Below are 21400 nucleotides of genomic sequence, written 5' to 3'. Positions count from 1 at the left end.
TGATGCAGTAGAGCTCTTTAAGCAAGGCATAACTTAATGCAGTATGATGCAGTAGAGCTCTTTGAGCAAGGCATAACTTAATGCAGTATGATGCAGTAGAGCTCTTTGAGCAGTGCACAGCTGAACTCACAAAGTTAATTGTAGCAAATCCTTGATATGCAACAGTGACAGATCTAGATACTACATATTGCCATTCTTAATGAACACAAATGCACATCTACCCTAAAGATGAGTCAGGTTTTGCAGAGGAAGGGAAACCGGGCTTGTCTTGATACACTGTGGAAATTGTATTGTTCAAAATCTTTTCTGTTTAACAACTAAAATATGGCCGACATATTTTCAGATCTACCGTAGTTCATGGAGATAGGGCAGAAGATCTGCTTGCTCCTAACAGAACCCTTATTGTTCTCGGAACTATAATAGGCTGATTATGTTTTCCACTGGACAACTAAGCTGTGCTCACAATGTTCACAGGTATGCCAGGTTTCACTTTTCTCACCTCTGATCTGTAAATGACTACACATTCTGTAATTAGAGTGTAGTTATCCCAGTATCCCCTTTCCTTAGTTAAAAATACAAAAAAAGGTTTTAGATGTAAAGGAATTCTGTAATGAGAATACGTTACTCCCTTCTATGCTGATTGTTTACCTATAACTGTAACGATTGGTGTCAGCAAGAACAGATTTTCTGATTATTGGTGATCTGCAGTATCACCAATAATACAGATACTATACCTGATTATGTGGTGATCTGCAGAATCACCAATAATGCGAGTATAGCGTGACACAGGACAACCAGATGTAAAGATAGGTGTTTGGTGCAACAGTAATACAGATAGCGATACCAACTCCCCCAGAGAAGCTGGTAGAGTGAGATATCTCTATAGAACACAGGGATCAGCAGATGAACTAGTAATCAGTTCACCCGAGGAGCAGGTGGTGCACAGTAAGACAACGTATACTGATCACCCGTGGAGCGGGTGATTCAGACTGTACTGCAGCAGGTGATCACCTGAGGGGCAGGAGATCAAGACTGTACTGCAACTCCTAATCACCTGAGGAGCAGGTGATGAGGATAGTACCATAGTTACTAGTCACTTGAGGAGCAGGTGATTAAGACTGTACTGCAGCTACTGGTCACCTGAGGAGCAGGTGATTAAGACTGTACTGCAGCTACTGGTCACCTGAGGAGCAGATTAAGCTGTACAGAGAATCCCTCACCAGGGACTAGGCTCACTGGTGAGGGCAGGAGAGTCAGACAAGCAGATTCGGCAACAAACGGACAGATACGGTACAAAGACAGAAGGCTTAAATCAGAGTAGTGTTCAGGCTGAGTCGGCAACAGAATCAGATAGGCAGAAGCATAGAATCAGTAAGCAGAAGAGTAGTCAAGGCTAGCAGAAGGTCATAACAAATAATACAATTCAATTAGTACTTTAGCTATAAACAGAATCTGACTAAGTGTGGATCTCCAGCTCCTGCTGGTTCTAGCACACTTTGGGATCTGACTAAGGTCTGAATGCTAACACGTAGCATTTGCAACAGCAGACGAGGAGCTACTGACAGGCAGGTCCTATATATACTGAGAGCGCCCCACAGCGCCGCCCCAGTCACTCAACCAATCTGGAGCACTGCTGGAGTCAGCTGACCAGCCCGATCAGCTGACTCCCCTTCTATTCGCATAAAGGTCCTGTCGCCTGGCACGCGTGCGCGTAGCCCTCAGTCTATGTGCAACTTATGGACCAGGCAAAACTCCACCATGTAACTGCGCGGCAAAAGCCGCCGGCTGAGACAGCCGCCATGCCGCTCACCGCTGCGGCGGCATGTCCGCTATCTTTTACAATAACATTTTCTGAATCATAGACTTAAGGTGGCGACACACGATACAATAAAATGATCTGATTTTACAGCAATTCGATAAAAACGATCATATCTCTCAAGAAAAATCGAAAGCTTTTTTTTCATTCAACTGAAAAATCCAATCGGATTTCCCGTTTTTTTCGATTTAAATCGATCCGGAATGCCAGATATTTCTCTTCAATTTCTACTAAAGATTGTATGGTGTGTGTTGGGTTGTCAATTTATTAATATACACACCCTAGCAATTTTCTCAGAGTTTCAAATCATTTGTATCATAATTGAGGACAAATTGAACATAGGTGTGTGGTACATTGGTCATATTTTTGAAATGTTACAATCAGTCAGATAAATTGATTGCAATTCTTAAATTTAACAGATATTTAAAAAAATGTATGGTGTGTGGCCACCTTTAGACTATCACTGTGTGGATCAGAAGGTGTTCTGGCACCACTCACTGTATGCTTGTTGCAGGTGGGTAACACCGAAGCAACAATATTAACATGACAGCTGGTTCCAGTCACTTCAGATATAATTTAACCTCGGTTAGCCTTCATTGATCACTAATCCCGTAGTATGAACATGTTTTTGATTGCATTGATGAACATGATTGCATTAATAAAGCCCGCTGTCACTTTCAGAACTAACCTTATCCCTTTATTGTAATCTGAAACCCTTTCTGAAAGTGTGTACTGGCAAAAAAAAGAATCATATAGTAGTAATCTCTGCATCCCCTCCACATTAAACTCTGCCCCTGTGTGTTTCCTAAGTTTAAGATGGTCAAACTTCCCATTACAGATGACCAGAGCAACACATTTTCGTGTCTCCTGAGGAAATACTTTATACACCTAAAAATAGACAAGATAACTAAAATTTAAATGTGCCATTATAAGGTAGCTAATAGGCTATCTGAAGGGAATAGATAACTGTAGAAAAAAAGATAAACTGTATTTTCAGTTTGGAAGCCAAAAAGCTGAAGTGACCAAGACCTACTGTACATTTCCAAGGATTAATTCTGATCATGCCAATGTGCAACAAAGACCTCATTGGTCAATGTGACCACAATTAAGGTGCCCATTAATGATACCATCCTGATTGTACAATCTTACCACTTCTATGTGATATGGAGTACTGGCTAAAGTATGCCCTTGCTTTTTCCATCCTCTTAGTAAATAGCACCTTAGAGTTACCGAGATTTTAATAGTAAGAATGTATACATACTTGACCACCTTCCTCTGAGCAAATTTTCTCATATTGCTCTGCTGAACACAGTTTGATGCCATAGGGTCCTAAAAAGAAAAAGATATTTATTTATGTTATCTATAAATTATGTATGTATCTATGTTTACAATGATTGTCTGATTTACCATTCATCTGCTCTAATGATGAAAGCATTTTCTCTCTACATTTATATTCAGCATTGATGGCTAATAGGCAGTGCCTCCCATGTATTCAACCTTTTGGACAGTTTCATGTACTGTAATGTTCCGACCAGGAATTGAAATGGATTTAAGGGGACACTGAAGTGGAAAAAAAATTATGATATAATGATTTGTATGTGTAGTACAGCTAAGAAATAAAACATTAAGAGCAGAGACATAAGTCTAATATTGTTTCCAGTACAGGAAGAGTTAAGAGACTCGAGTTGTTATCTAGGCAAATAAGCCATTGAGCTCTACCACTTTGAAAGCAGAGAGCCATGTCTTTTGAAGCTTGTTATCTCAACTGTCTGTCAAATTATTTTCTTTTTTTTGCTGAGAAGGAGTTCAAAAGTTCACTGCTGCTCTGCAAAATCATTTAGAATGCTGTAGTAAGTGTGTAAACTGCAAATATTAGAGAATGATGCAATTGTTATAAATATATATATATATATATATATATATATATATATATATATATATATCTGAAAATAAAAGTATGAGAATATTTTCTTTGCTGCTAATGTTCTAGTAACTATCCGTACTACACAACCAATGCATTATATCATAATTTTTTTTTTCACTTGAGTGTCTCTTTAAATAGGATTTTCACTAGACTTGGGCTGAATCCTACATTCCGAAAGAATTCTCGATTTTCTTGATTCTGAAATCTCTTGAATTCTGTACATAAGTATTGTGTGATCCATGTAAGAATAGTAGTTAAGACTTAGAATCGTACTGTATATTCTAAGTCTAACTACTATTCTTACACAGATCACACAACTCTTACTTACAGGATTTGTTAAGGTGCGTACACACGCACTGCGGAAGCCACCGATGGGTCTGTCAGACCCTCCCGCTGGGTGGACTTTCAGGATCATTCAGGAACAGCCTTATCAGTCTGCCGACAGTGCGTACACATGCACTACTGTCTGCTGAAAGTCCGCCCAGCGGGAAGGTCTGACGGACCCGCCGTAGTGCGTGTGTATGCACCTTTTGATTCAAAAGATTTGAGAATCTTTTTGTGTTTGCATTCAAGGAAATGTAGGATTCGTCTCATCTCTAATTTTCACCATTGGAGTTAAATGGCACAAGTATTACTTTGAAGGACAAAAATATTTTGTGATGCCAAAGTACTCCAGCTGCTCCTACTGCTTGGCGGACTCCTGGGGCCACAGAGCGGTATGCCCGACACAGGAGGTTGAGGAGGTTAAAAAAACAGCTGAATACATAAATACAAACATAGTACAAGCCTTTCAGGCACAGGTAAAAAACACTTCTGTATGAACGAGTGCATGTTTTGTGGAATTCCAACAGAGGTAGTTAATCAGCACTACTGAGACACACTTATGTATGGTTCCTGCAAAACATGCACTGTTGGCGGGCATAGAGTACAGGTTTGGGACTGCTGTAAACTGAAGCTCACAGCGGAGTCAAGGCACCCGATCTGCATACTTGTTCTCTGCTAGTTAATTGCTAGCAGGGAGCAAGTATTTAACAAAGAACAAGTAATTAGCACAGTCTGGCGGAAGAAGTAGAAGGCGCCCGTGGACATGTACCACTAATTCAGATCAAATATACAAAGATTCAAATATAGTACTAAGGTTCCTACCTTATAGCAGTAAAACTCACTGGTAAGGCAGTAGTTAACACTTTGAAATTTATTTGGGGCACAATTGACAACGCGTTTCACGGTTAAAACCGCTTCCTCAGATCTATAGGAGTGCCTGGGAAAAAGTGTCCTGGTCCTGGGCGCCAGAGCTCTTATAATGTGTTAATGTTATAATGTGCGCAAAACACTAGCGCACCTGTAATATGAGTTATCACAGTTTAGTGAATCAAGCCCTATGTGTGTTGTACCCAGAAAAATACACGGTTTCTTTTTTCACAGCAGCTTATGATAGAGAAAACTGACAAAATGTACAGAATTATGCTGCAGGTTGACAGTTATTTCTGCATGCAAAAAGCGCATTAAGTGTGAACTGGTCAATTGATTAACATGAGTTCTAAGTTGAAATGCGATTGTATGTTCAGAAAACATGCATAAAAACAGACACCCTGCCTCTCACTTATCCCTGTGAATTTCAGCCACGTTTTGCTATGATTATTTGCGATTCTGCATTTTTGTGCTTGACTTGCATTGTGGGTCACATGTTAGGGGCAGAATAAAAGCATACATGTAGGACTTTTTCTGCAAAAAAAATTCAAATGCAAAAAATTACACATGTCAAATGCAATGCCATTGACTTGCATTAGATGTCCGGCGATTGCAAATTTGCAAAAACAGAAATTGCACAAGAATTATTTCATGTGTGAAGGGGGCTTAAAGGACAGCTCTGAGTAAGAAAAAAAAAAAAACAAGATCTACTTACCCGGGGCTTACTCCAGCCCCTGGCAGCCGATATGTCCCTCGCCGCAGCTCCGGTGTCCCAGGGTCTCCTCTGTTGCAGATGCTCACCTTGCTAGGTCGGAATTCTGTTCGCCTGTGCGAGTGCTGGGCTGCGCCGCTCGCACTCCAGTAGCCGGGAGCATTCTGCGCCTGCGCAGAACACTCCAGGCCATGTGAGTGCGACCGCACTCGCACAAGCACATAAGATTCTGACCCGGCGAGATTGACATTTGCAAAGGAGGGGACCCAGGGACACTGGGGCTGCGGCAAGGGACATATTGGCCCTGTTTAAAGAGAAGCTGTACTGAGTAAAAATATTTAAAATAAACACGAGGTAACTTCAAATGAACATTACATAGTTACCTTGCCGTCAGTTCCTCTCAGAAGCTCACCATTTTCTTCTGACAATAATCCCTTCCAGTTCTGACAATATTTTGTCAGATCTGAAATATATCAGTTGCTGTCAGTTATATATCAGTTGCTGTCAGTTATAGCTGAGAGGAAAACTGATGTACCAGGTAATGTCCATGTTTCCCTATGGCTCAAGTGGCGATGTTACAGTTTAACTGTGTGCTGACCAGAAAGCGGTTATGGGTAATGGCCATTTTCAAAATGGAGGACGGAAAATTCCCTTGATAACAGTGAACAAACAGGACGCGGGACAGGAGAAGGACACTGAGGAGTAGACTACATGGAAGGTAAGTATGACTTGTGTATGCTTATTTTGACTTTTCATTTTCAGTTCAGTAGATCTTGTTTTTTTTTTTCCTCGGATGTGTCCTTTAAGTGAAGATGACGACATGCTGAACCTGTAGACTGTGACAGCACTCTGTATTACCTGTCTGTATGGCTGGCTCCACGTTCTGTTCCTGTTTGGGCAGCGGGAGTTCTGAAGGTACTTAAAACACAGGAAAATTATATGACAGTCAGCTCAGCACACTGAGTCACATATAATTAGACACAAATTTACTCAATACTGATTTAAACACAGAGGCTGGTTTACAGAAGAAACATTCCAACACTAGCAAATGTTCAGTGAAAAATTTGCAGAACATTAAAATTTTCCCGGTAGGGATATGGAATCGGTTGCAAGTAAATCAAAACTACAGGCTGCCAATCGGTTAAATAGCATCTGTATTAACTTATAAGCTGCTGCTTAATTAGGAAGCTCCAATACACCCATTCTGTTTTTTCTTGAAGTGATCACCTACCCATCTAAGGGCTGGTGCACACCAGAGCGGCTCTGGAGCATTTTTTAAAACGCTTGCAGGGGGGAAACCGCTTGGCTAATGAAAGTGACTGGGATGGTGCACACCAGAGCAGTTCGTTTTTTCCACAAACGCAAACCCAGGGCTGCAGCATTTTTTAGATTTCTGAGGCGTTTCTGCCTCAATGTTAAAGTATAGGAAAATGGAAAACCGCTCTGAAAAACGCTAGATCAGAGCGGTTTTCAGGCTTTTTTGTTACAGTAGCAGCTTTACTGTAACAATATATGACATCTGCTACACAAAAACGCTCCAGAAAAAGCGGGGTATGTTTAGAAAACATGCCTAGAATCGCTCTGAAATCTGCTTCAAAACCTCTAGCGTTTTGCAGATCTGCTAGAGGTTTTTGGTGTGCACTGGGCCTGCGGCCTCTTTTCCACGAGCAGTTGAACTGTGTGTTCAGCAAGCAGTTACCAGGCAGCAATGAGCAGTTACCAGGCAGCAGTAAGCAGTTGTGAGAGTTTGATAGGCATTTCACTGCCTTTAAACTGTCCATGCAAAAGAGGCCTAAGGGCTCTTTTCCACGTGTCTCTCGGATCCGGATTTGAGCAGCCCTACATACAAACTCCATGCAGACAAGTGCCCTAGCCAAGATTTGTTATATACTCATATTTCCTACCTGGCTGAGTGGATGCTGTAGTCTTCTGTTCCTGTGAGGGCACTGAGGGCGGAGTAGGTATTGGGGAAAAAAAGTTAAAATGCTCATTATTAGCCTGTATGCACCCGTGTTATGTAGTGTACATGTACATTCTAGGCCACCTCATAATAGGCCATAATAAATCACTGCATTTTTCTAGACCTTGTGAAACACTGCAGCCTCAATTCACTAAGCTTTATCAAACACTTTATCAAACGTTTGATAATTTACCTCATGGGTAAAATCGAATTTTGAATTCACTAAGGTGTTATAGATTTATTGAAATCTTTATCGATAAAACATTCAATATACCTATAACACCTTAGTGAATTCAAAATCAGATTTTACCTTTGAGGTAAATTATCAAACGTTTGATAAAGTGTTTGATAAAGCTTAGTGAATTGAGGCCATTATAGGCAATGCAAATCACACAAAGATTTGTTGCTGGCAACAAGGACTCTGATTCCTGGCCTCTCTTCATAGCCCAGTACGCATCAGACCTTTTGTATCTCTCTCTCTCACCTCAAAAGGTATAATACATTCAGGTCTGTTTCTGTGCATAGGCCATAAAGGAAAAGTCCAGGGGCACCCTCTAGTGTACAAGGTGCAATACTACATCCTTTTATATTAATGAAACTCTTTTTCAGGCAGTCTGCAATGCACAGCACGGTATACTCCAGTTTTTGCATTGCCTCTGCAATTTCTTGCAGCCTTTCAGTGTCCCTTGTAGTATAATACTTAGCTGATTATACCTTACTAATTCTCTCCTCTCCATATATTGTGCATTTGTATATGGGAAAGGGAGAGGGGGTGCACAGATTGTTGTGCCTGGGGTAACAAATAGGTCAGGAACTGCCCTGAATACATTCTGCTATTGGTCCCCTGCCTTCCGATTACAACCATATGAGCTAATCCATTAACTCTGAAGGAATCAAACCAACTGTTAACATGATTTTCAAGTGAAAAGATTGTTTTTTTGTTCTGGACAGAATTTACAAGTCTAACAAGTTTTTTAATGCTGTCTATATCCCTCCTGAAGACCTTTCCTCTCACTCTAAAATTGATGTATTTATTATTGAGCGAAAGATGCAAGTGCTACATAAATACTAAATAAATAATTGGTCTGAGACTATCATAGTGTAAGGCCAATTTGGAGGGGAGACAGTTAAGTTATCTGTATATTTTTGAAATGTTTGAGGTAACAGAAGTGTCTAGAGGAAACTCATACATACCGTATAAAGGGAGACTATACAAACTCCATGCAGATAGAGCATTGACCAAGATTTGTTTACATATACTCATTTCCTACCTGGCTGAGTGGGTGCTATAGTCTTCTGTTCCTGTGAGGGCACTGAGGGCGCAGTAGGTACTGGGGAAAAAAAGTTAAAATGCTCATTATTAGTCTGTATGCACCCATGTTATGTATTGTACATGTACATTTTAGGCCCCCTCATAATAGACCACAATTAAATCACTGCATTTTTCTAGACCTTGTAAAACACTGCACAGGCAATGCAAAGCACACAAAGATTTGTTGCTAGCAACAAGGACTCTGATTCCTGGCCTCTCTTCACATCCCAGTGAGCATCAGTTGTTGTGCCTGGGGCATCAGTCAGAAACTGCCCCTGAATACACTCTGCTATTGGTCCCCTGCCTTCTGACTACAACCATATGAGCTAACCCATTAACTCCTCTGAAGGATCCTACCAAATGTTACCATGTATCTCAAGTGAAAAGATTGTTTTTTTGTTGTGGACAGTGAGGGCCCGTTTCCACTATAGCGTTACGAAATCGCCGGCGAATCACCGCAGGCAAATCGCATGCGGGTGCGATTCCGCATGCGTTTTTTGCCGCGATTTCGCATAGGTAAGGCTGTATGCGATTTTAACCATGTCACTGCCTGTGTGAATTAACATGGGTACCTATGCGAAATCGCAGGCGAAATCGCGGCAAAAAACGCATGGGGAAAACGCATGCGATTTCCCTATTAAATACATTGCGTGCGATTCGCCTGCATTCCACACGCAGGCGAATTCTGAGGCCCCTACCCTGCAGATTTTTTCTGCACAGAAAAACGTGCGGGGAAACGCACAAGTGGAAACAGTCCCATCCACTTGTACTGACTGTGCGAATCCGCATGCGTTGCCCGCATGCGGATTCGCGATAGTGGAAACGGGCCCTGAGAAGAATTAACAAGTCTTGACAAGTTTTAATGCTTCCTGCTGAAGACCTTTCCTCTCACTCTTCTATTCATACATTTTTCATTGTGGTATATACACTCTAAATAAATGATTGGCCTTATCTGTATTTTTTGGGGGGGGGGGGGGGGGGCTATGATTTAGGTAACTGAAGTGCCCTAGAGCAGGGGTCTCAAACTCAATTTACCTGGAGGCAGCAGAAGGCAAAGTCAGGATGAGGCTGGGCCGCATAAGGGAGTTCGCTTCAGTGCTCCCATTACAAGTAATCCGCCGTGTCCCCGCCACAAAACGAGGGCTGCAGAGCCCCCAAATCGCCCGGGGGGCAATCCGCAGGCATTTCCTGGAAGGGGCAGAGCTTCCAGCTTCAGCTGCCCCTCCTGATGTCAATCGCGGCGGATCGCCGCCTCTGCCCGCCCCTCTCACTCTTCCTTCACAGAGAAGGGCGGGGAGAGGCGGCGATCCATGCGGCGATTGACGTCAGGAGGGGCAGAGCTACAGCTGGAAGCTCTGCCCCTCAGCGCAGTCGTGGATGTTTGCCCGGGGGATTTGGGGGCTCTGCAGCCCTCGTTTAGCGGCGGGGATGCGGCGGATTAGTTGGGAGCACTGAAGCGAAAGGTAAAATAGGCAAATAATAGTTCGCTTCCGTGTCTCTTTTGCTTTTGCCGGCGCGGGCCACAAAATATTTTATCAAGGGCCGCAAATGGCCCACGGGCCGCGAGTTTGAGACCCCTGCCCTAGAGAAACCTACACATACAAAGGCAGATAGTGTCCTGGTCTAGATTTGTTTATTATATATTATATATATTCATATTTCTTACCTGGCTGAGTAGATGTGGAAGTATTCTGCTCCTGTGAGGGCACTGAGGGTGAAGTACATACTGGGGAAAAAGTTGAGATGTTCATTATTATGTTGTACGCACGCATGTTATGTAGGCCATGATCAGATCACTGCATTTTTCTAGACCTTGTAAAATACTGTGTTAGGGCTTACTAAGGCATACTAAGAACGTTTTCACTTTTTTTTTTTTTTAAGCGCTGGTGATTTTTAAAATCGCTTTAAAAGTGCTTCTGCAATGTTGCTCTATGTGAGTGTTGATGAGCTGATGACATGAGCGATGAGCTTTCTTTCCAAACGCAAACGTGGCTCCTGCACCATTTCCTCAACACAAAGTATTGGGAAATCGCAAAGCGCTTGAAAAAGCCCTTTGAAAAGCGATTTGCCCAGCGCTTTCAAGAATAAATACATTGTATTTATTCAGTTCCAGGTCAAAGAGTTTGTTGTGAAATACCACAAATCAATCTCTCACTTCCTGAGTGTCGTCAGGAAGAAAAAACAAAATTGCCGGACAAAAGCAATTAGAAAAGCGCTTACCAAAGCGTAAATTGCTCTGAAAGTGAAGGGAAAATTGATTTCAAAAATTGATTTCAAAAGCGTTCACAAAAGCAGTTAGCGCTTGCAATTGCTCTAGCAATTTATACTGTGAACAAGGCCTCAAAGATAACTTAGATCTGCAAGAGTTTATGGAAATAATAGTTTAACTACTTTAGTACTGCGGTGATTGAAATCTACGCCCTGTTTTTCACTGTCCGCAGCGCGCATTCACCGTTTCCGTCGCTCTCCGCCGATCGCGCCGCTCAAACCATTTCTCGCCGCAGCTCACAGGCTCTGCCTGTCTCTATGACGGCAGAGCCATGTGAGCCAGTCAATGGCTCCTGGCCGTGTCTATCAATGTAAGCCGCTCCCATTGGCTAACATTAATAGACACGGTCAGGAGCCAATGAAAGCGGCTCCTGACCGGCTCACATGACTCTGCCGTCATAGAGACGGCAGAGTGGGTGTCAAGATGGTCTCGGCGATGACGGCGATTGCGGCGGGTACGCGCTGCGATTCGCCAGAATTCCGTCGTTCTTGTACCAGCGGTCTCTTGTCCTTAAGGGGGCAGAGACAGCTGGTACTTAAGTGGTTAAAGCACACCTGAAGTGAGAGAGGTAAGGAGGTTGCCATATTTATTTCCATATTTAGTCTTATTTATTTAAACTGACCCAGAGACGAGCGTTCTTAAAGATTTTTACGTACCCAGGGCTTCCTCCAGCCCCCTCCGTTAAGGGCCGCAATCAGCTCCGGTATTCTGCCCAGTCGGGCCCAGTCTGACTAAGGGGACGGGGGTCTTCTGCGCTTGCCAAATACCGGAGCTGATTGCCGGATAATGGAGGACCGCGGGAGGATAGTGAGGAGCGCATCTGTGCTTATGGGGCTGGAGGAAGCCCCGGGTAATTAAAAATCTTTAAGAACACTCGTCTCTGATACACTCTAATTTACATATTTATTTATATTACTTTTTTTGTATTTCTTTTTATTACATATTTCTTTTTATTTATCAAAATGCAATTTGCCTGGCTATCATGTTGATCCTCAGCCTCTAATACTTTTAGCCATAGACCCGGCACAAGCATGCAGATCAGGTGCTCTGAAGTCTGACTGGATTTGCCCCTTGCTTGTTTCAGGTGTGTGATTCAGACACTACTTATGTCAGAAAGATCAGCAGGATGCCAGCCAACTGGTATTGTTTAAAAGGAAATAAATATTGCTGCCTCCATATCCCTGTCACTTCAGGTTTCCTGTAAGATTAAATCACACTGATTAGACTTAGGGCCCCATATACAATTAAGGCCCTGTTCACAGTGGTCAGTTGCATTGTAGAATAATTCTGTATGTCAACTCACTGTCCGTACAATTCTATGGGCCTGTTCACAGTACTACGCTGTAACAGATCACGTATTTAAGCTCACTGCATGCAGGCTTTGTATTAAAGTCTATGTTCAGTCTCCATTGCAGTTTACAGTCATTATAACACATTATAACGCTTGCGTTATGCAACTGTCCACTGTGAACCTAGCCTAACTTATTCTCCTGAGTTTTGTATTTGGTGATATTTTCATACCTTGTTAATAAAGTTCCTTTTAAACCAGCAGCAAGCGAGGAAAATACTCAAAATAATTTTAATAATACTTTGTCATCTACGTTTTTTTCATCTGCAGAGTACTGGAAAGTTATTTTAACCGGTTCAGCCCCACAGTGTCGAAAATCTCATGAATCCGAGCAACGTTCACCTCCCATTCATTCGCCAATAACTTTATTGCTACTTATCACAATTAATTGATCTAGATCTTGTTTTTTCCGCCACTAATTAGGCTTTCTTTGGGTAGTACATTTTGCTAAGAATTATTTTTTTGATGATTTTATTGATTCGCCCCATCTATTTGACGAGAAATTGCATGGTGTGTACCAGGCATTAAAGAGACACTGAAGCGAAAAAAAAATTATGATATTATGATTTGTATGTGTAGTACAGCTAAGAAATAAAACATTAATATCAGATACATCAGGCTAATTGTTTCCAGTACAGGAAGAGTTAAGAAACTCCAGTTGTTATCTCTATGCAAACAAGCCATTAACTCTCTGACTTAAGGCTCATACACACATCAGACTATAGTCTTTGGAAAATGAAAGATCACAGACCAATCTTACCACCCTTCATGTAATATGAGAGCCATACTCTACACAGTCTTTTCTATGGAGCTGAACTCCACATCAGAAAAAAATCTTTGCAAGATGCTGCACACACAGATGCTGTACAGACACAAAAGATCAGTATCTGCAAAAGATCTGTTCCTGCCAAAAATCCATTCCTGCAAATTGCAATGAAACTCTATGAGATCTGCAGATCATCATACACACATGATTTAACTGACATTCATCTTCAGATCAAGCAATCATCCGCAGATCAGAAAATCCATCCTGGTGGATCTGATCTGCAGATGAATGTCAGTTAAATCATGTGTGTATGATGATCTGCAGATCTCATAGACTATCATTGCAATTTGCAGGAATGGATTTTTGGCAGGAACAGATCTTTTGCAGATACTGATCTTTTGTGTCTGTACAGCATCTGTGTGTGCAGCATCTTGCAAAGATTTCTGTCTGATGGGGAGTTCAGCTCCATAGAATAGACTGTGTAGGTATGGCTCTCATACTACATGGAATGGAGTAAATTTGGTCTGTGATCTTTCATTTTCAAAAGACTATGGTCTGATGTGTGTATGTGGCCTAAGTCCTAGGCCACATACACACATCAGACCATAGTCTTTTGAAAATGAAAGATCACAGACCAATCTTACCACCCTATATGTAGTATGAGAGCCATACTCTACACAGTCTTTTCTATGGAGCTGAACTCCACATCAGAAAAAAAACTTTGCAAGATGCTGCACACACAGATGCTGTACAGACACAACAGATCAGTATCTGCAAAAGATCTGTTCCTGCCAAAAATCCATTCCTGCAAATTGCAATGATAGTCTATGAGATCTGCAGATCATCATACACACATGATTTAACTGACATTCATCTGTAGATCTGCAGATCTGAAAATCCATCCTGGTGGATCTGATCTGCAGATGAATGTCAGTTAAATCATGTGTGTATGATGATCTGCAGATCTCATAGACTATCATTGCAATTTGCAGGAATGGATTTTTGGCAGGAACAGATCTTTTGCAGATACTGATCTGTTGTGTCTGTACAGCATCTGTGTGTGCAGCATCTTGCAAAGATTTTTTTCTGATGTGGAGTTCAGCTCCATAGAAAAGACTGTGTAGAGTATGGCTCTCATACTACATGAAGGGTGGTAAGATTGGTCTGTGGTCTTTCATTTTCAAAAGACTATGGTCTGATGTGTGTATGTGGCCCTAGTCATGGAGAGGGCTGTTATCTGACTTTTATTATCTCAACTGTAATTGAACTGTTTACTTTTTCTCTGCTAGAGGAGAGGTCATTACTTCACAGACTGCTCTGATAGACTCATTTTGAATGCTGAGTGTTGTGAAATCTGCACATATTAAAGAATGATGCAATGTTAGAAAAAACACTATATACCTGAAAATAAAAGTATGAGAATATTTTCTTTGCTGCTAATCTTCTAGTAATTATTCATAGTACACAACCAATTCACTATATCATATTTTTTTTTTCACTTCAGTGTCTCTTTAAAAGGGAATGGGCCTTCAACAGCATGTATTATCACCCTTACCTAGACATTGGGCCCAATCCAATTCACTTTGTCTCCAAAGTTTTCTCCTATGAAATACTGGTTATTTTTTATCTTATGTTTAAAATATCTTTTCAGCACTCAACAATTGAAAAAGTACCAAAAGGTGGGTGAAAAAGTACGGCCACAATTATTCGGGGTATTTTCTTACTTGCTAGTGGCTTAAAGGGACCCTGAGCAGAAGCCATGGGTATGCTTATATGCATACTCACGGCTTCTGCTCAGGGTCCCTTTAAGCCTGAGTTCCCCAACCCTGTCCTCAAGTACCACCAACAGTACGTTTTGCAGAAAACCACAAACATACACAGGTGGGGTAATTAGTGCCTCAGCAGAACGGATTACCTACCTGTGAGGATTTCCACAAAACATGCACTTTTGGTGGGCCTTGATTACAGGGTTGGGGAACACTTTTGCTTTAAGCCACTAGCAAGTAAGAAAATACCCTGAATAATTGTACTTTTTCACCCACTCTCTGCGCATGCGCAGGCTTTCCGGCTTCTTCCTCCTCCCTCTGCCGCGCTTCATTATGTGGTTCACACACAGAGGGGAGGAAAAAGCCAGGAAACCTGCGCATGTGCAGAGAGGACCCGCAGGCTTCCTATTCTGGGTCACTTAGTTAGGAGTTGCAGGATCCACTGTAATTAATGGCGGCCAGCCCGGGAGCAGGAGCACTTCTATAAGGGGTCAGTGAGTGTCTACTCTGTATCAAATAGCCGTGGCATGCTTCTATGCTTGCATACCCACAGATTCTGCTCAAGGTCCTTTATATATAAGGTGTGAAAATATCACCTAGGAGAAAACTTAGGAGAAAAAGTAAGACTTTATGTAGACAATACACAACTTCATAAACTCCTTAATCAATTATATTTACATAATGAGTGTTTGTTAGGGCTGGATCACACTTGAACGCTTTTCAGCGCTTTGCTGACAGCCGGCGATCAGCAAAGCGCTGCTGCTAATGTATACCTATGGGATCATTCCCACTGCAGCATTTGCGATTTGCATAGACTGCAAACTTCTTGCATGCAGCGCTTTGGGGGCGATTGCATTGTGATTCTTGTACTGTTAAATAGGAATCAAAGTGCAAAACCGTGACACAAAATCGCGATCGCCATTTGTGATCTGCATTCAGAGTGTAAACCGTCCCTTAACTAGACCATTGGATAAACAAAGTGGATTATCTGCACTGGTGATCTACAGTAATTCACCTAACGCTAGGTACACACAATGAGATTTACTGTCAGATCGATTATTTCTGACAGGTCTGATCTGATTTTTTATCGACTTTCCGTTCACTTCTATGAAAAAATAATTAGCAAATCGACTAGAAACCAGATCGGACCTGTCGGGCATAATTAATCTGACAGTAAATCTGACAGAAAGCTCATTGTGTGTAACTAGCATAATTGTAAGAGTCCATTTCCTCTATGTCAGAATCTGTAGCGTTTCCTCACATGTGGGAGGGGCGGGGAAACGAGCATGCATCAAGTGATATATGCGCAGATCAACCATGAGACAGATCCCTCTCTTATCAGATTTGATCAGAGAGGGATCTGTTGCCTGCCCATACACCGCCAACAGATTTTTGATAGATTTCAGCATGAAATCTATCAGAAATTGGCCTAGCACCGCCGCTGCCTGCCTGGCCGCCCCATCCCCAGTATAATAATGTCCTCGTTGCCTGTGCTCTGTAAAATCTCACCTTTTTACCAGCGAGACTCCTGAATGCCTCTGCTGTCACCTCTGTGTCCGCTGTCACCAGGTGCGTGTTGTGACGCCACATGCACCTGGTGCCATATCATACAGGTGCTCATGGTGACGGTGGACACATTGGTGACGGAGGAGGACTGGAGAGGTAAGACTTTAAAACACTGCACACAGGCACTGGGGTACACTTTTCACTTGGGGGCAGGGGTATCGGCTGGAGGTCCGTCAAGTATATTGCTCATTGCGATGTCGAACGATGTTACCGCTGCTCCCCTGATCGATTTTCCAACATGTCCTTTTGAACGATTTTGACCCAAGATTTTGAAACATTGATCCGGTGGACAAGTTGCGTCACCGATTTTCCTCTGATTCCATAAAATTATTACATTGGAAAGTCGATCAGCTGGCAAAATTGCCTAATGTATGGCTACCTTAAGAGGGTGAAACAACTTGTAGGACACAAAAAGATGTCTAGCTGAAGCCTTTTAATTTTTAATTTGGACACTTCATATACAGTTATAGATATACTGGGTAACAGGATGCGAACTACAAGGAGCTTGGTTTAATATAATTTAGGAGCAAGCTGAATGAGACAAATCACCAAACAGAATCTACAGGGTTCTCCCATGATATTTGAACACTGAAAACCTGAGATGCTGTCATGCAGCCACAGGGCTTGATTCACAAAACAGTGGTAACTGTTAGCACAGGCGTTTTCGTACAAAATCGTTAGCGTGCGAAAATTCGCGTTTTCACGCGGAAACATGCGTTTGCGCGTGAAACCATTTAATTGCGCGCAAAAATTAGCGATTGCGCGGAAACGCAAACATTTGCGCGAAAACTGCCGTGCTAACAGTTAGTACTCTTTGGTGAATCAAGCCCACAGACTTGTGAGGGGAAGGAGTCACCTGTTATCCCGAGTTCTTCACTGAGAGTTTTGTCTCTTTCTGACACTCTCTGGATGAGGATGTTGCTAGATCTGTCTCCTTTCTTCCGCACATAATCAACCAACGCCCGCATTTTGTCTCTACTCAAAGGGTGTCCTTCATTTATACATTCCACCTCTGCAGGGCTCAGTATTTTATCTTCCTGTAAGTCATCCAACAGAGCACCTAAAAGTGCAAGGTTGCCGCCCTCAACCAGTCCCTTTCGGAGTTCAAGCAGTTTACCTGAAAATAGGGAATAATAAATAATAATTTGCTTAAAGGTGGCCATACATCAGATGACTTGGTAGGTGATCAACCATCCAATTCGATTATTATAATCGGATAAAAATTGGTGCCGCTAAAAGCATGCCTGATTGACAATGTGACCAATTTTGGCCCAAATTGGTTGCATGTATCGATCGGACATGCTGCAAGATGTAGGGCCGACATGCTCGATCGGGTGCGTGGCCGCAACGCCGTGCGATATCGGGACAAACTACGCAAGCAATAGAACCTCCGGTGCTGTCCCCCCAGTGTAAAATGTGCCCCCTGGTTCCCGGTGCAGTAAATTTTAACTGTCGGTGTCTGCCGTTGGCTTCATGCTCCATCCACATACACGCGCCCCACGTAGTTGCCAGCAGCAGACACCGAAAGGTAAAGTATACTGCACGGAACACGTTACATTAGTGAGGACAGCGTCAGGGGCAGCGAGGCGGCAAATTTGACGTCACAAGGCTGATTACCGAGAGATTTCATGCTGAAATCGATCAGGAATCGGCCTGCGGTGTATGGGCAGGCAACAGATCTCTCTCTAATCAGAGAAAGATCTGTCTCTTTGTTGATCTGCACATACAACACTCCATCTATGCATAAGTCAAGTGACAGAATCAACAACAATAACAAACAATATTTGAAAAGAGAAATCCCATAAGGCTCAAAGTTTACCATCTCAATAAAAGGACAACTGTAACAAGAGTGATATAAGGGCTGCCATATTTATATAAGCAATATAAAGGAGGATCAGCAGGATGCCAGGCAGCTGGTATTGCTTAAAAGGAAATAAATATGGCAGCCTCCATACCCCTCCCGCTTTTGTTGTCTTTTAAAGGACACCTGAAGTGAGAGAGTTATGGAGACTGCCATAGTTCTTTTCTTTTAAACAATACCAGTTGCCTGGCTGTCCTGCTGATCTTTCATACATCAGTAGAGTCTGAATTACACGCCAGAAACAAGCATGCGGCAAAGAGTCAAACGCCAGTCTAACCTCTGATCTGCATTTTCAGTGTTCAGGGTCTATGGATAAGTTTCAGAGGCAGAGGATCTGCAGTACAGTCAGGCAATTTGCACTGTTTAAAAAGGAAATCCAGTATATGTGGCAGCTCCTGTATCACTCTTAGGGCCTGTTTCCACTACACATAGATTCTGCATGCAGAAAACTGACTCCAATGAATGTCTATGGGCCTGTTTCCACTGAACGCGATATTTCAGATGCAGACTTCCCATAGGCATTCATTGGAGTCAGTTTTCTGCATGCAGAATCTGCGTGTAGTGGAAACAGGCCCTCACTTCATGTATCCTTTAAAGAGAACCCGAGGTGGGTTTGAAGAATATTATCTGCATACAGAGGCTGGATCTGCCTATACAGCCCAGCCTCTGTTGCTATTCCAAACCCCCCTAAGGTCCCCCTGCACTCTGCAATCCCTCATAAATCACAGCCACTCTGCTGACAAACAGCTTGTCAGAGCTGGCTGTGTTTATCTCTATAGTGTCAGTCTGCTGCTCTCCCCGCCTCCTGCAGAACTCCAGTCCCCGCCTGCATCCCTTCCCTCCCTGCTAATTGGAGGAAAGGGACGGGGGCAGGGACCGGAGCTATGCAGGAGGCGGGGGAGCAGCTGAGACTGACACTACAGATGTAAACACAGCCTCACAGCACGGCTGTGATTTATGAGGGATTGCAGAGTGCAGGGGGACCTTAGTGGGGTTTGGGATAGCAACAGAGGCTGGGCTGTATAGGCAGATCCAGCCTCTGTATGCAGATAACATTCTTTAAACACACCTCGGGTTCTCTTTAAGGCAGCTTTAAGGCAGCTTAACCAACCGCGATACTTCACTAGCGGCCGCTGCTATGTTAATTAGTCAAGTGATGGCATACCATATTTTAGAACCAATATACGTTATCGGGCGCACAAATTTCCACTTGGCCGCCTGCCTGTTGCTATTTTGTATTGGTGTCAATGGGTGCGCCTATTTTGTCCACTAGCGTCTGGTGTCCAATTTGTCTATAGATGATATCATAGTGTGTCTTGTCCTATTTTGTCAGTCAATCAACCATAAGTCTATGGACTTTCATGTTACCATGTGGATTACACATAAAGTGCTTGATTCACTTAAGTGTGATAACTGCTATCACAGCAGTTATCACGCGAGCTTCCGCGCACAAAGGTTTGCGCATGAACAGCGTTACTTCGTGTGATAAGCAAACGTTTTTGCACGATCGCATGCGCTTTTCACGTGAAAAGCACATGTGATCACGTGCAAACCTTCGCCTATCACACGAAGTAACAATGTTCGTGTGCAAACCTTTGCTCGCGTGATAACTACTGTGATAGCAGCTATCACACTTTAGTGAATTAAGCCCCAAGTTCGGTACATCAGAACTGATAGCATCACTCATAGGGCTTGATTCACTAAACCAAGCTAATTCATAGCACGGGCGCCCTAGTGTTTTTGCATGCGGTTTTGCGCACAAACGCAAATTTTCGCACGCAATCGCGGTTGCAAATTCGCGATTGCGTGCAATAATTCACGATTGCGCGTGAAAATGCACACAAAACGCTAGCACGGCTGTACTATGAGTTAGCACGGTTTAGTGAATCAAGCCCATAATGTGAATAAGGTTCAGATCACATTAACCACTTCAGGACCGCCCCAGCCGATGGGCGGCGGCAAAGTCCGGGCCTAAACGACCGCAATACGCACATCGGCGGCGGGCGTGGTTAGGCAGAGATCGCGTCATTCATGACGCGATCAGCAGCCGGTGAATGGCTCCGCCCCCCTCGCGCTGTAACCCGCTGCCCGTTCGGAAGCGCCGGCGTGTTACTAGCACCCGGATCGCCGCTGCCCGTATGTATAATACACTTTGTAATGTATACAAAGCCTATTATACAGGCTGCCTCCTGCCCTGGTGGTCCCAGTGTCCGAGGGACCACCAGGGCAGGCTGCAGCCACCCTAGTCTGCACCCAAGCACACTGATTCCCCCCCCCCCTGCCCCCTGATCGCCCACAGCACCCCTCAGACCCCCCCCCTGCCCACCCCCCAGACCACTGTTAGCACCCAATTACCCCCCTAATCACCCATCAATCACTCCCTGTCACTTTCTGTCAACGCTATTTTTTTTTACCCTAAACTGCCCCCTGCTCCCTCCTGATCACCCCCACCCCTCAGATTCTCCCCAGACCCCCCCCCCCCCTGTGTACTGTATGCCTCTATCCCCCCTGTAATAACCCACTGATCACCTGTCAATCACCCATCAATCACCCCCTGTCACTGCCACCCATCAATCAGCCCCTAACCTGCCCCTTGCAGGCAATCTGATCACCCACCCACACCAATAGATCGCCCGCAGATCCGACATCAGATCACCTCCCAAGTGCAGTGTTTACATCTGTTCTCTCCTCTAAACACCCACTAATTACCCATCAATCACCCCCTATCACCACCTGTCACTGTTACCCATCAGATTAGACCCTAATCTGCCCCTTGCGGGCACCCAATCACCCGCCCACACGCTCAGATTGCCCTCAGACCCCCCCCCTTATCAATTCGCCAGTGCATTATTTACATCTGTTCTTCCCTGTAATAACCCACTGATCACCTGTCAATTACCTGTCAATCA

The 21400-nt window shown here is 43.4% G+C and overlaps 1 protein-coding gene across 2 annotated transcripts in view; it reads right to left on the bottom strand.

The window, feature by feature from the left end:
• LOC137544668 (caspase-1-A-like) overlaps nt 1-21400 on the bottom strand; it is a 56700-nt gene that overhangs the window by 28618 nt on the left and 6682 nt on the right. Inside the window, exons 2-7 of one of the 2 annotated variants that reach the window (XM_068265764.1) lie at nt 17487-17747; nt 10582-10641; nt 8875-8934; nt 7548-7589; nt 6502-6561; nt 3078-3145 (exon numbers count right to left, since the gene is read on the bottom strand). In XM_068265764.1, the coding sequence (XP_068121865.1) occupies nt 3078-3145; nt 6502-6561; nt 7548-7589; nt 8875-8934; nt 10582-10641; nt 17487-17747 (551 nt within the window). The remainder of the gene's footprint in view (nt 1-3077; nt 3146-6501; nt 6562-7547; nt 7590-8874; nt 8935-10581; nt 10642-17486; nt 17748-21400) is intronic. The other variant, XM_068265765.1, reaches the window with a different exon arrangement.

Source organism: Hyperolius riggenbachi, chromosome 2, assembly GCF_040937935.1.
Source record: "Hyperolius riggenbachi isolate aHypRig1 chromosome 2, aHypRig1.pri, whole genome shotgun sequence".
Classification (NCBI taxonomy): domain Eukaryota; kingdom Metazoa; phylum Chordata; class Amphibia; order Anura; family Hyperoliidae; genus Hyperolius; species Hyperolius riggenbachi.
The sequence above is the reverse complement of the archived record's forward strand: the minus strand, read 5'-3'. Positions and strand labels throughout refer to the sequence as shown.